General features: G+C 40.0%; 1 protein-coding gene across 2 annotated transcripts; it reads right to left on the bottom strand.

Annotated features, from left to right (window-relative positions):
* Positions 1-194: 194 nt before the first annotated feature.
* On the bottom strand, positions 195-12,258 carry letm2 (leucine zipper-EF-hand containing transmembrane protein 2). 2 transcript variants are annotated; one of them, XM_034090874.2, is made up of 11 exons: positions 12,003-12,258; positions 11,231-11,299; positions 9,684-10,209; positions 7,945-8,088; positions 5,278-5,421; positions 4,946-5,149; positions 4,725-4,844; positions 4,436-4,555; positions 3,729-3,827; positions 3,170-3,238; positions 195-2,679 (listed from the first exon to the last, which is right to left on the bottom strand). In XM_034090874.2, the coding sequence occupies exons 2-11, from the start codon at positions 11,275-11,277 to the stop codon at positions 2,623-2,625; spliced, it is 1,530 nt and encodes a 509-aa protein (XP_033946765.1). In that variant the 5' UTR covers positions 11,278-11,299; positions 12,003-12,258; the 3' UTR covers positions 195-2,622. The 2 variants fall into 2 exon arrangements, with proteins under 2 accessions (XP_033946765.1, XP_033946766.1); XM_034090875.2 differs by having other exon boundaries at positions 11,809-12,258.
* Positions 12,259-13,406: the final 1,148 nt, after the last annotated feature.

The raw sequence follows: 13,406 nt of genomic DNA on the forward strand, positions 1-13,406 counted from the left end.
TCTTGGAATGTATGCAAATAGCATAAAATAATGCCCAATATAATTTAAACATGCATTTCAGAAAACTTGTGATACGAAAACATACCGTCTTAATGTAATAAATCAGACATGGTATTATTATAAAATCCAGATACACCTTTATTGGATTTCCCAACCCAAGTACTGTCGACAAAGAAATATATGATACGGCTAGAAAGGGTTCAATTATTTTTATTTCTGTACATTTTGTCTTCCCAGACACTCACTTTCAATGGCAAAGTTGATGCACACATTTAACACAGGGTAAGAACTAACTGGACAGCAGTGCATTTCAAACTGAAAGAAACAATCCTTAAAGACAAGAGGACACATCATGGTAGCATTGATGAACCAAACCATCTGAGATAGCAGGAAGTTGTAAATACCAGACAGGCACACCGAGATGCTGATGAATGAACGATGTGAAACCTGGTAGACAATTAAGGATTCACCTGTGAATATATTGCAGATGCAGAGAAATGCATCCTGAAAATTCACAAAACTTTTTCATTTCAGTTCAAAGGCACAGCAGAACATGAACCCAGTCTAGTCACCCCCATTATTGAATGCTGTGCGATCCTTCTATCATGCAAGAGAAGGTGCCAGTCGCCAACATCAGAAAACCTCCTCGCAGATTAAGATTAACTAAACACATCTAAGGAGCATCTTATCAACATGACACAGCGCTCAGGTCAGTGACCGATGTTTTTGAGAGCATCGACCTTTTGTTTCATAACATTAATCAGTTTCATCTCAGAATGTCTTGGGATTCTTTTTTTTTTTTTATATGGCAGCAAAGCCCAAACAAGAGATGAGAAAGCAACTAATCAGATCCCATTTGTACCACAAATGCAGAGCTGATCGCTTTTTCCATCAGTATCAACACTGGGAAGGACTATTTTGGATCCAATGGGGAAGAGAAGAGGAGACATTCCACTTAAGAGAAATGGTGCAACTGGGCGCTTTAAACACAGCGCGATGAAGATCAAACCAAAAACTGTTGTACAATATAGAAAATCTGTTGTGATGAAAGGAGCAAACATAAAAACAATCGCCCTTTAACCTGAGGCACATATGTAAAACCAATAAAATAAATCTTCATTAGCAAAAACTATTTGCTTAAAAAATATCCTTTGATTTTGACATCCACTTCTCGGATATGCCTATGGATAAAATAGTAATGGAGAAGAATGTTTGGAGACAACACGTTACTCCAACAATGTCAAATGTATAAAGAGGGATGGAAAATCTTCAGCAATGTCAAACACACACTCAACTGTATTCATACAGTACACATGTATGTGTTAAACCTTCCAATTATAGCTTTAGGGTCATATTATGCCGTAGGATATTTGGGTTAATCAAACTGAATGCTTTATATTTATCTCTTTTGGAGCCACCATACCAAAACAAATCTCATTTGTGGCTTCAGAATTTAAGCTTATTCCCCATATTAATAATATGTCTTAATGAATAACATCAAGTATTTTCAGTTTAAAATAAATCTTAGTATCATAGTGTTAAAACACAATACATACACCATACAGTGTATGCAAATAAAATCTGCACAATTTGCAGATAGTCTGTTCAGTGGTTTACCAGTGGAGGCAGACTGCAGCTTACCTCAGTCACCTCTGGATTTAAGGAGTGACCTTTCTCTGAATAATATACCATCTTCATGTTCTAATTGCAGCAGAAAGCAGCTATGTTACAACACCCTGTTCAGATGTAGGGCCAGAACAAATCTGCAGCTGGAGAAATGACACGATGACTTTTTGAACCTTTTTGCTTTTTATTTCATAAGCCGGTTCAGATGTGTCATTTGCTTCAGCACCTCAGAATGATCCAGCTTCCTGGAGATGGTACCACTACGACTAAACTAAAAAGTTCCTTAACGTATTTCTGAAATAAATTACTTCTCTTATATCCTGAAGAGGAGCGAATAAGGAATCCAAATGAAATACTTGACATTTTTCAAGGGACTGTAGACTTTGCATAGCAAAATATACAAGCTGCTGCTGCTGCGATATAAGACAGGGACAAAAATATACAGAATATTTACAAATTTACAGGAGAAGGAGGGTGCCTGGACTGTAAGGAGACACCATCAAACAGACGGTTAACCCGGCTCTGCCGTGGGCGGTTTGGGCGTCACTTCCAGGACATTAGGTCAAAGTATTCACACCATTAATGTTCTGCCAGTCCCCTGAAACGTCAGGCTGGTTTGTCCAGCTCTAATGGAGAGTGACAGAGAACGGAGTGCACAAATCAGAGGGTTTGAGGGGATAAAGAAGCAGCTGCTGAGGCGAAGCAGAAGAGGCAGCAGACCTTTCCCTGGGTGTAAACGGAGAGCGAGAGAAAGAGGGAACAGGACTCCCAGGATCAACATACCAAACACAATGCTGAACGGAGCCAGTGATCCTCCAGTCCCTCTGGACTGAAGACAGAACGAGATATTTAAAAAGGAGGAGTTTAAAGGTCTGCCGAAATGTAGACCATCAAATGCCCCTTATCTGACCACTACAACCCTGTGGTCCCTCTCTTCCCCCCGAGGACACAGAGCTCAGTCCATCCTCTCTTCAGTCCAGAGGCTCCAGCTCCGCTTTATACACCGTTGGCACTCATCTTGCTCTTCTGGGATACCTCTGTCGCTGCTTTAGCCTGCAGAAAAAGAAGAGCTTGGTTAGACTACCACATCATGTTTTTCCACATTGAAAACCTATTCAAACATACTTTTATTTTTACTATTTATATCACCCTGCCTTTAATTGATAGCTCACAGCCATTAGGTGACATCATGGGATAGATAGTGAGCGAGGGTTAGCCGTCACAAAGGTCATCAGACAGACATGAATCGGGGTCACCAAGGTCATATTAGACTGCTGAGATACCCTGGCCGTGGTCTAATAATTACATCATGTGACTTTTCCTAACCACTTTTCCTTGTCATCAATGGAAAACATCATGTTGTCAAGGAAAGGGCTGAATAGCTGTTTTTCCAGAAAAGTAGCCCAGTCCCATTGTGAGAGATCAACATGCCATGGGACAAAGATCAAAGCCAGGAAGCACTAACAGGATTAAATTCGTGCTGCATAACATCTCAAACTGGTTTCTGTGGATTCCACAGCACCGGGCAACAATGTGATCTCACCTGAAGGACTTCAGCAGGGGTCAGGGGTTTGTCCGAGATCACGGGAGCCTTGTCTCTCAACTCCTCCACCTGCAGCACACAGGTAAACAAGTATAAGATGGAGGTTCCTGCACGACTTAATGGTTCATGTGAACTGCTCCCCAACACGCATGTGTAACAATCATTCTTACATTTATCAATCCAACCGCTGCAGTCATCTATCATCGATCTACAAAAGGTCTAGGCACTTTTGGGTGGTATCTATCTTCTAGTCCAGCTCCCAGCAAATAGATTAGAATTAAGGCTGGGGTCATATGGCAGCATTACCGACATCACCGCGTTATGCATAAAGTTACTAGAATGACTGCGCTCGGTCAAAGCATGGATTTTCCTGGAGCACACACTGCAGTCAATCTCCTTTAGTTTATTTTGAGCAGTCATGCCCTGATTCTGTAATGTGTACTAGTGTAAATGTTAGATTTTTGTCTTGATAATGAGCTAAATAGTTTAATTAATTCATAATTGTTTTTCCTTCGTAATGTTACACCATTCTGCTGCTGTGTGTTATGAATCCACTGACCCGTCTTTCTTTGATGATGAGAGCAGGGTCCGCCAACATGTCGGTGCTAACTAAGGTCACGTTTGCTCCTGCATTCTCCACTGGAGGAGGAGGAGCTTTCTGCAAAAACAACAACAACAAACATCTGATAAGAAGACATTACATTACATGTTAGACGCTTTTATCCAAAGCGACATACATACTCAATACTGTGGACAATCTCCACAGGAGCAATCTGGGGTGAAGTGTCTTGCCCAGGGACACAACGACATGCCGACTACAGTGGGGTTTGAACCTGTGCTCCCCTGATCCGGACGTCAACACACAAGTCCACTGCGCCACACGCCTCCCACGAAAGACAGGTCTGTTCCTTTTATTGGCCGGATTTAGATATCAATAAAAAGGAAGATAGATCTCGTGTGCAGCAGTTAAAAATGTGAAATTATTAATGAATTTAAAATGTTTTTGCTGCTTTTATATATTTAATTTTAATATTACATTAAAATTCCACTACTTCATCAATGCAAATAACCACTAGTTGTAGCCTAAATAAATAGTTATTTCATAGTACATCAAGGTGCTTTCCGTAAGGAGAGCAAACGGTGAATGGTACCAAACGTCAGTGACCTGAATACCAGAAATTGAACTGTTTGAAACTCAAGCCGCAAAACTTGCCCTCTGATCTGTACACTCAAGGAGAAATGCAAAAGTCTAAGTAAAGGACGGACCTCTAGTTTGGCAACAGGCGGGATGACTGGAGGTTTTGGTTTGAGGTCGGTCAGATACATGGCTCTGGAGAGCAGCAGCAGCGATGGAGGAACGTTCTCCTTCAGGTGCAGGTCCAGCCACTAGACGGAGAACAACATTGATTTAGGGAACAATGACAAAATATAAATAGTTTCATTCTTTTATTAAACAAAAAACATTGAACTCCTCAGCCTCTGAGAATGTTGTGCGGAAACATACATGTAGTGTCTTAGGGACCAACAAAAGCAACAAACTCATGTAGCCTCTCACCTGCTGCATCTGCTGATTTAGCTGTTCGGTTGTGAGACCCAGAGACCTCATCCCCCGACTACGACACGCTGCCTGAAGTTCTGACACACTCAACGCTGGCACACCCTCTGCTGCAATCATCTGTGAAGAAACAGAGAGGGGAGTCAAAACGTGTTGCACAAGAAAAGATGATAGCTGCGCATCAGAGGGGACAACGATCACATCCTTGTCCTCCATCTCACCTCGTCGTCTGACTTGATGGTTCTGAGCTGCATCATCAGCTGGAAACGCAGCAAGTTGTTTGTGCCGATGGGCTGCAGCTCCAACAGTTTACACAGAGCCACCAGCTGGGGTCGCTCCAGGTGCTCCAGCGTCAGCTCGTCCTCAAACAGCTTCGAAAACCGGACGATGTCCTTCGTGGTGGGCTGCTCTCCTGTGCCCCGGACCTGACGAGAAGACAAACTGTCACTAATGCTGCGCACATTTGGTCACAATGTTACTAAGGGGACTTGAGTTAAGCTAGTTAAATGTGTTTTAAGTCATATAATTGTCAATAATAATAAAAACAATGTACCTTCTGAACATATGTGGAGAAGCGCTGTGTCTCATCCTCAGTCTGAGCTTTTGCTTTATTCCTTTGAGCCATCTCAGCGATGGTCTCTTGCAAAAACTTGGCCAGCTCCAACTTCGCTGCCAGACCTTTCTTCTGCTTCTCCTCCTGCATGAAGAAGAGTGAGATGCAGGTTAATTAAAACTAAATACTTTTGAAGACAGCTTTAGTTTAATGCATTTAAATACAGTTGTCGAATACAGAACATATTGCTAACATTCCGGTTAATTTTTAAGGTGGCATTAATGGCCGCGTAGTACAAAAACACGACTTCACAAACAATTTAAGACAGTTATGTTTTGTTTATAATTGTAGGTATCGTGGAGCACGAGAGCATTTCTGTTATCCCTCAACAGAGCTCCACAACATCAGAGACGTCAGGTCAGCTGGACCAAGTACAAAAAGCTGCTGCTTTTTATTCACAGCAGATGAGAAGTTAAAATTACCCAAACAATAGTTATATTAAGGATTTTAAGGATTTTTGGAAAGATAGTTTGAATCTGACAGGTTTGGAGAGCATGTGTACATCAGGCTACCGCTCCTAAAGTAAATAAAGATTAGATAAAGTCTGCTGCCTGGCATAGCCTGCAGTTCTTGTGCGCAGACATATCTGAGCAATTATATAATCACAATTGACTCTGGTGTAGGGCTGAACGATTAATCGATTTTAGATCGAAATCGCGATTTGAAATGATGCGATTATCAAATCGCAAAGCCTGCGATTTTTTTTAACAATTTTCTTTTTAATGTTTTTTCTTCTTGTGTGTCAGTCATCCACACCAATCAGAAGTGCTGTGCTCCACATGTACCAACCATTGTTAACCAATCAGAAGTGGCCCATGATAGAAGGTGATAGACAGATTGATCCAATCACCTGCCAAGTATTTTTGAAAGTGCATGCCCTTTCCAAATGGCTTCCAATGGAGCTTTCCTAGATGGTTTGGTGAAACGAACCATCTGAGACAGGTTAGTAATGCTCCATCACATGTTTTACATCTATTAGAGGGTGAATCTTAAACTGAAGCTTGACTTTAAAGTGGACCTATCATGCTATATTTGAAAAATATATTGTAGGGCCATACCTATATAAAACATTTCTGTGAAGTTTTTTTTTCAAAATACCAAACAGATCACCCATTGTAGCCATGCCTCTTACTGCTCAAACCCCTCTTTTGCAGCCCTGTTAGGGAAGCGCAGATTTTGGGTCCTTAGCTTGAAAAAAAAGAAAGAAGAGGAGGCGGAGTTAATGCCTGATCAGAATTCTACCAGAGATAAAGTTAAATTCGGTTGTGATAAAACGCCATCCTGTTTATCAAGGATTATTTCTGAAATATTATGGAGCTCAAATGCCTTTTCTCTTGCAGGTTTATTTCTTGCTTTTTAAAAACACATGTGCTCTACAGTACAGGTTAGCTCTGAGTGTTAGCGAGGCTTGCTAATGTAAACAAAGACGAGATTACGTCCAAAACACATCAGACATTGTTTCCGATAGCAATTTTCTGTGGGTCCGCTGCCGATTTCACGTCAGATCGGATGGACATGTCACAGCCAGGGTAAAATTCCACTGGCCCTCTGGGCCGGTGGAATTGTATTGTCACTGGCCCCACCATTGTAACCACTGGCCCGGAGCATTCGTTAAAAAAAAAAATCGACTAATCATGAAGAAAATGAACACATTTGTTGCAATAGTAATTTATGCACAAACTACATTACAACAACATTTGAATCATCAGTTCCTCCTCATTTTCCTCAATTGTTCATATTTGGTTTATTAAAATAATGATATTGTGGTCATTGTTAAAAAATGTCTGCTATTATGAGTATTATTATTAGTATAATGCGCTTTCTGCCTTCCTGTCATTATCAGGAGTTAGAAATGTAATGGCAATGTAATAGATTAGAACCTTCATTCTCCTAAACTGCTGGGACATTTCCCTATAGCGAATATACCTTTATATGTTCTTGTCAGCATAGGTCGGCATTGATGTACAGAGCCGACAGAAGACCTTGTTTATATTGGCATCATATTGAGAGGTGCAGTGACGCGTCCTAAAACCAGGAAGTAAGCTGCTGATTCCCTCGACAAAAAGCAATGGGATTTCTCCACAGGGTTTTGGAAAATAGCTGGAAATAAGGTCTGTGGAAAACGAACCTGTTTGATAAATGCACGTTTTGTTCAGTCGGATAATCTCCACACCCTACTTGTATAATGTGCATTTTGCATGATAGGTCCCCTTTAAAGCAACCCAACGGAAGTTTCATGTAAGTTTAGTTCTTTCACTCGTAGCTCGGGCTGCGGGGGTGCTAGAGACGGGAGCATGTTGATGCGACCTTCCTAGCCAGAGATATGGCCGCATTTCACAATAAACTTCCGTTGGGTCGCTTAAAAACAAATATCTCAAATCGAATCGCAATATTTGTCAGAAAAATTGCAATTAGATTATTTTCCCAAAACCGTGCAGCCCTACTCTGGTGGGCCATTCATGCAACAGTGTGTGTGTGTGTGTGTGTGTGTGTGTGTGTGTGTGTGTGTGTGTGTGTGTGTGTGTGTGTGTGTGTGTGTGTGTGTGTGTGTGTGTGTGTGTGTGTGTGTGTGTGTGTGCGTGTGCGTGTGCGTGTGTGTACACATGCCTTTTTAGACTCTGTCTCGAAGGTGGAGGGCAACATCTCCGGGAAAAGTTTGAGGAAGACAGGAAGCAGGAACTCCATGAAAGGAACGATGATGAACACAGTGAAGGGCACCAGACGGAAAAGGTCAGCGCAGGTCCTCAATAGCTGTAAACAAAAAGAAAAAGTTAAAGTGGAAAATAAATGAACCCATGCCAGAGCTCAGGTGTGTTTGCATGCTAGATCTATTTTGTGTCCATAGGGCGATCACAATATAACCATAATAGGGGATGTTCCTTCACCAAAGAATCCCCACATGTGGCTCTAACAGTCATCTTCTAAAATAAGCCTTAAAATAGTTTACTAGAGCATGTACACAATTTGGGTCAGTGAGGGTCATGGAGACATACAGAGACAGTATGTCCTGTTTCAATGATCTACCAGTGTCTTCTCTCAGTGAAGTGTATCTGAAATCTGCATAAATGAATTCCAGAGGGTATTAACCATTTCTAAAATGCTTACGTTTTCTGAGCACAAGCTCAGCTGACCACGTCATGTGATCTGCTGTTTCATATTTACTATCACATAAGAGAAAGAAATGCTCAAAATATGAAACTAACGCCTATACTTTTGTTAAAGAAATTGTCAACAATTAATTTATGATCAAAATGTGTGGCTTTACATCATTGAATAACTTGCTACTAGCTCCAATGTCAACACTTAGGTAAAGTTACAGTCAAATATGAATGACAGTGCACCTAACAGTCCTTAACAAATACAGCAGACTACACAGACCAACACTAGAACTGAATTGCTCTCACAGCAGGACTAGTGATAACGGCTGTCACTACGGTACTACCCAACTGATCACTTGCTCTTCCTCCCATTTGCTACAACTTCGGGTACACATTCCTTATTGACATGCAAAGTTGTGAACCATTCAAAGTAACCCTTAAGCCATATAATATATGCCTCACTAATGTGTTACTGACAACAACTTCGAGAAAGAGTAAAAACTACTCCCAGAGCCGTTAAGTGAAGACCAAAAAGAGACCAGACTATTGTAAAGAATCCAGACAGACTTGCTGCTGTGACCGGAGGGCAACAGAAGAAGTTCAATGCTAAGACCACGGCAAAAAATAGAACACATTTGAAACCAATATGGCGCTTGTGGAATGTTTGCTGATGTTTTGTATGAACCTAATTTTAAAAAAGTAAATTCGGAACTACAGCATGCTGAGCCTAAAGATCTCAATGTGCACAGTTTCTTTCACACAAGTAAGTCAGGGCGACATTAATATATCAAAGTATTTTGGGGTAAATGTACAAAACAGAACTGTAGGGCTGCAACTTTCCATAATTCTTTGGGGATACTTTCATATGTAGATCATTTTTTGACTTGGTTCCACTAATCAACAGTCCAAATTCAGAATATGGTAAATGTTTAGCCATGCTTGTTACTTTCAGGTATAAATCACTCACTAATACACACAGATAGGTTTAATGTATTCACCGAAATTAATTCATACAAAATATGATGATTTAAGGTTACAGGTTTAGCTTTATTTGCTTCTGTATTGTTGATTATGCAAGCAGTGTTGTTGTTTTACCAATGCAACAGTATTTGTGGTGTCTTGTGAGACTACTACATGAATAAAACAATAACTAACAGACTGTAAATTACCTATATACCTGTGCCTGGGTTTTCAGTTACTGATTATAAATATTATAACATTTTACAGACTGAATAAAGCTTGTCTTACCCTTCTCCTCTCCCTGCGTGAGAGCAGTTGTCCATGCAGCAGCCTCCACACCATCCTGCCTGCAATCTTGATATCGATGCCGAGCAACCGGAAGCCATTGTAGTAATGCTTCAACTCATCAACAATCTTCTGATACAGAGCCTTCTTTACGACTGCCCTCTCCTGCACCGGAGGGACAGCAGATGCGGTGGCGGCGGCTGTGGGAGTCGGAGCGGGAGCAGGTGGAGGTTGAGCCTGAGCCTGAGCCTGGGGGGCAGCGGAGTCCTTTTTAGAAACATCCTGGGCAGCGGCTGGTGAAGTTTTAGTGTCCTCCTGTTTTATTTCTTGCAGGAGGACACTAAAACTGGAGCTATGTAGAGAGCGGGCGAGTACGGTGGAGTTGTGGTCACGGTAACAGTGTGGGGAGCCGAATCGGGAGTGCCTGAGGGTGACTGCAGAGGAGACCTGGCGGGGAGGGTCTATGTGGAGATAGGCTTTGGAAGACAGAGAGGAGCAGCTGTTCCTCTTGGATAACAAATATGATCCCCTGCAAACGGCAACAAGAAAAAATGGTAAGTTATTTCATAATATTGTATTATTGATATGAACAAATAAAGAAAGTGTAATGCTTGTATTTGATGGCCAGATTATTTCATTAATAAAACACATTATGAATTTGAAAATAATTAATTTGAGAATATATATTAAAAAAGTTTGTGTTTCCAGCTTCAGCCGGCTTATATCATCATCGTAACTGAATTTAGGGACATTTCTTAAATACTGCTTTTTATACCTTTATGTTAATTGGCTTTCAGTATTATTCTCCCCTGCCTTTCCTGGCACATGTATACGTTTTTCTGAGCTTTACTACCCCCTGTAGCTCAATGGAATAAAGTGAAATGTGTCGTTGTGCATCTGCAGAATACAAATAAAGTAAGTCTCAATACCCCAATACAGGTCATAATACAACTAATCATAAAACTAGACAGACATTTGTGCTAAGGTTTGGTGTAGATAGATAGATATAACTCTTTAACCACCTGTAGAGTTATGTATCAGCAGGGTTAAGACTTAAAACATATTAACTACTAAAATTACTTGTTGCAAGAATCCTATTACTACAATTGTGATAATGGAATTGTGGCTCAATTAAAATAAATAAAATAAAAGTATAGCTAACATAGAATACATGTCAAAGTCTCTGACAGTTGGTATATTTCGTCTCGCTGCATAAATTGACAAGTTGCTAACTTTGACATTTAACATTATGCAACAGACTGACTAGGCTCATAAGAAAATGGGATGAAAGTGAGGACAAAGCAGTGTCAGATCTTGCATCATCAGTAGAAACCAATGTAGTCCTGTGTTTACATCGTTTGTGTCATGAGACACATTGAGTAGGCCTCACTGTCTGCAGCATGCACTGTGTAAACAGACACCTTAAGCTCTAGTGACTTGAACACAGCACAGAGGATCCAAGAGTTGTAACTGCTGTCAATCCACTTTGTGAAATTAAACATGTCTGCATTTCATAACGTTATTTAGTTACAGGATATTCATTTTCTTACCTTGATCTTGTGACTGCAAGAAGCACCTGGTGACTAAATACGGCCATTGCAGGGGCAGATTGCAATATTCTGTTAAAGGCACACATGGAGACAGGGAGAAAGAGAGAGGGCGTGTTGGTTTCATGTTACACCGGCATGGTCCGACAACAGGCTGACTGGAAAAATACAACAAGCAGTAAAACATGTCCTCTCACATACAGTCTATTGCTAAAACAGGCTCATTACATAAAGTATGCTGTGAAAATTAGCTGTTAACCATGCAAAACATGATATGATATAAAACATTAGCATTAGCGCAGACGGACAGCAGTTAAGCTAACATTATGTAACCACTCAACTGCAGCACAGTTCGCTACTAACCTGACAGATATTAACCCGGACAATGTAAGGCTCACCGGCTTAATTCAAAGTTAAACAAACCAATAATCTAATTCATCTATACACATTTGGATATAACTCCACATACAATTGACATGTTGCCTAGCGTCGTTTTAAATCACACAGCCACTGTTGTGCTAGCTTTATAAATGGTAATGCTAAACTGAGGAGCAAATAATTGTTGATAAATTCCTACTCACGTTAGTTATGTGTCACCAGAAAATGATATATCTCCAATATCTTTGAATATCAAAATATTAGTTCTGTTCTCTTCCAGTACTTTAAGATTAACATTAGCATCATGCTAGTGAATTCTCCATTGAAGCCTCCGCTAGCCTAGCCTGTTAGCTCCCTGCTGGTGAAATGGCAGTCTGCGGATGACGAGCCCACTAACCTCCAGCGTCAATGACGGAGCTATGGCTGCCGCTGCTGACTGGGCGTAGTAAGGCTTCTCGGTGAGACGGTTAATAAAATAATCCATCCACAACAATCGGTCGAGGTGAACGGGAGCGATGAAAGTAAGGGCTGGTGTGGTGATAAACCCATTTACGGAGGGTTAACACGGTAAAAGTCGTCGTGTTTGAGCTCCAGGCCCGTTTACTCTAGTCGTGCAGCCTTCCCCAGGCAGCTGCACTGAAAGGTCACACTGTACACATGCGTGAATGTTGTGCGTACAAACCGAAGATCCTCTATGTGTGGAAATATGACTCACTACGTGGTTTACAAATAATAATTTAATTCATTTGAAATCTTTCCCACTTATTTATGGTCAGAGGTGGAAGAAGTACTCAGATCTTGTATTTACAAGTAAATGTCGTGCATTCAAAAGTGTTACTCAATAAAAGTGTGGGCATCAAAATATACATAGACTACCAAAAGTAAAAGTACTCATTATGCAGATTGGTCAATTTCAGAATAATATATTGTATATGTTTTGATAATAATAATATTATAATTGATGCGTTAATATGTTAATCAAAGCGTATAAAGGTGTTTAATTACTTTGTTTACTGCAGGTTAGCTTGTGAATGTACTAAACTAAAGTCTGATTTAAGTGCTGATTATATTTCACAAGATTAATTCTAATCTGCAAAGTAAATAAAGGTATTTAATTACATTACATTATTATGTAGAACTATTTTATCTATAGTCTGTACCAATATTGAAAATTAATAATTGGAGTTGAGGGTTATTTAATTACTAAATATTCTCCATTCTCTACTCTGTTCTTATATTTTGTAAATCAGTGCTGGAGATATGGAAAATGAATGCTACTGTTATACTTTTTACATGTGTAAGCATTTATCGTATATACTGTATATAATATATACATATATAATATATATTTTGTGTTTGAAGTTTATATTCTGTATAACATAACTACAAGACAATATATACAGTTTTTTGTTTAGAAAAAGCCATTCAGAATCTTTTTTCATTTTGCATTCATAGTAGGCCTGCCTAGTTTTAGTAGTTGTTCAGTATTCTTTTTTCTGCAACACATTAGGTAACAGTTTTTTCCAAGGGATAGCTGGATTTTTGTGTTGTGGTCACTGGCCACTTACACTAGAAATAGCATAAATAAAATATGTCACCTGCAGTGTATGTTTTTGACCAGACATCCTCTGGTTTTCTGATCCTTTTTTTACAAGAAAAATTTGCTGAGAATCACTCAAATTTGATTCGAAGCCAATATGTCTTATACCTTTTGTATTTATGTTCATCAAGCCAAATATCAGGATTAATTGTCACGTTCTCTATCTAGGTAAGTCCACAGAGCTTGCGATGGGCTTTAATG

The sequence above is a fragment of the Pseudochaenichthys georgianus genome, chromosome 9 (genome assembly GCF_902827115.2).
Source record: "Pseudochaenichthys georgianus chromosome 9, fPseGeo1.2, whole genome shotgun sequence".
NCBI lineage: Eukaryota > Metazoa > Chordata > Actinopteri > Perciformes > Channichthyidae > Pseudochaenichthys > Pseudochaenichthys georgianus.

Bases quoted from the DNA above. Each gene is read 5' to 3' on its own strand.
- letm2 (XM_034090874.2), bottom strand. From the start codon at position 11,277: ATGGCCGTATTTAGTCACCAGGTGCTTCTTGCAGTCACAAGATCAAG. The intron at 8,089-9,683 runs GTAAGACAAGCT...TTTTGTTTACAG, and splicing joins CACGCAGGGAGAGGAGAAGG to CTATTGAGGACCTGCGCTGA. The intron at 5,422-7,944 runs GCATGTGTACAC...TTCTTCATGCAG, and splicing joins TCGAGACAGAGTCTAAAAAG to GAGGAGAAGCAGAAGAAAGG.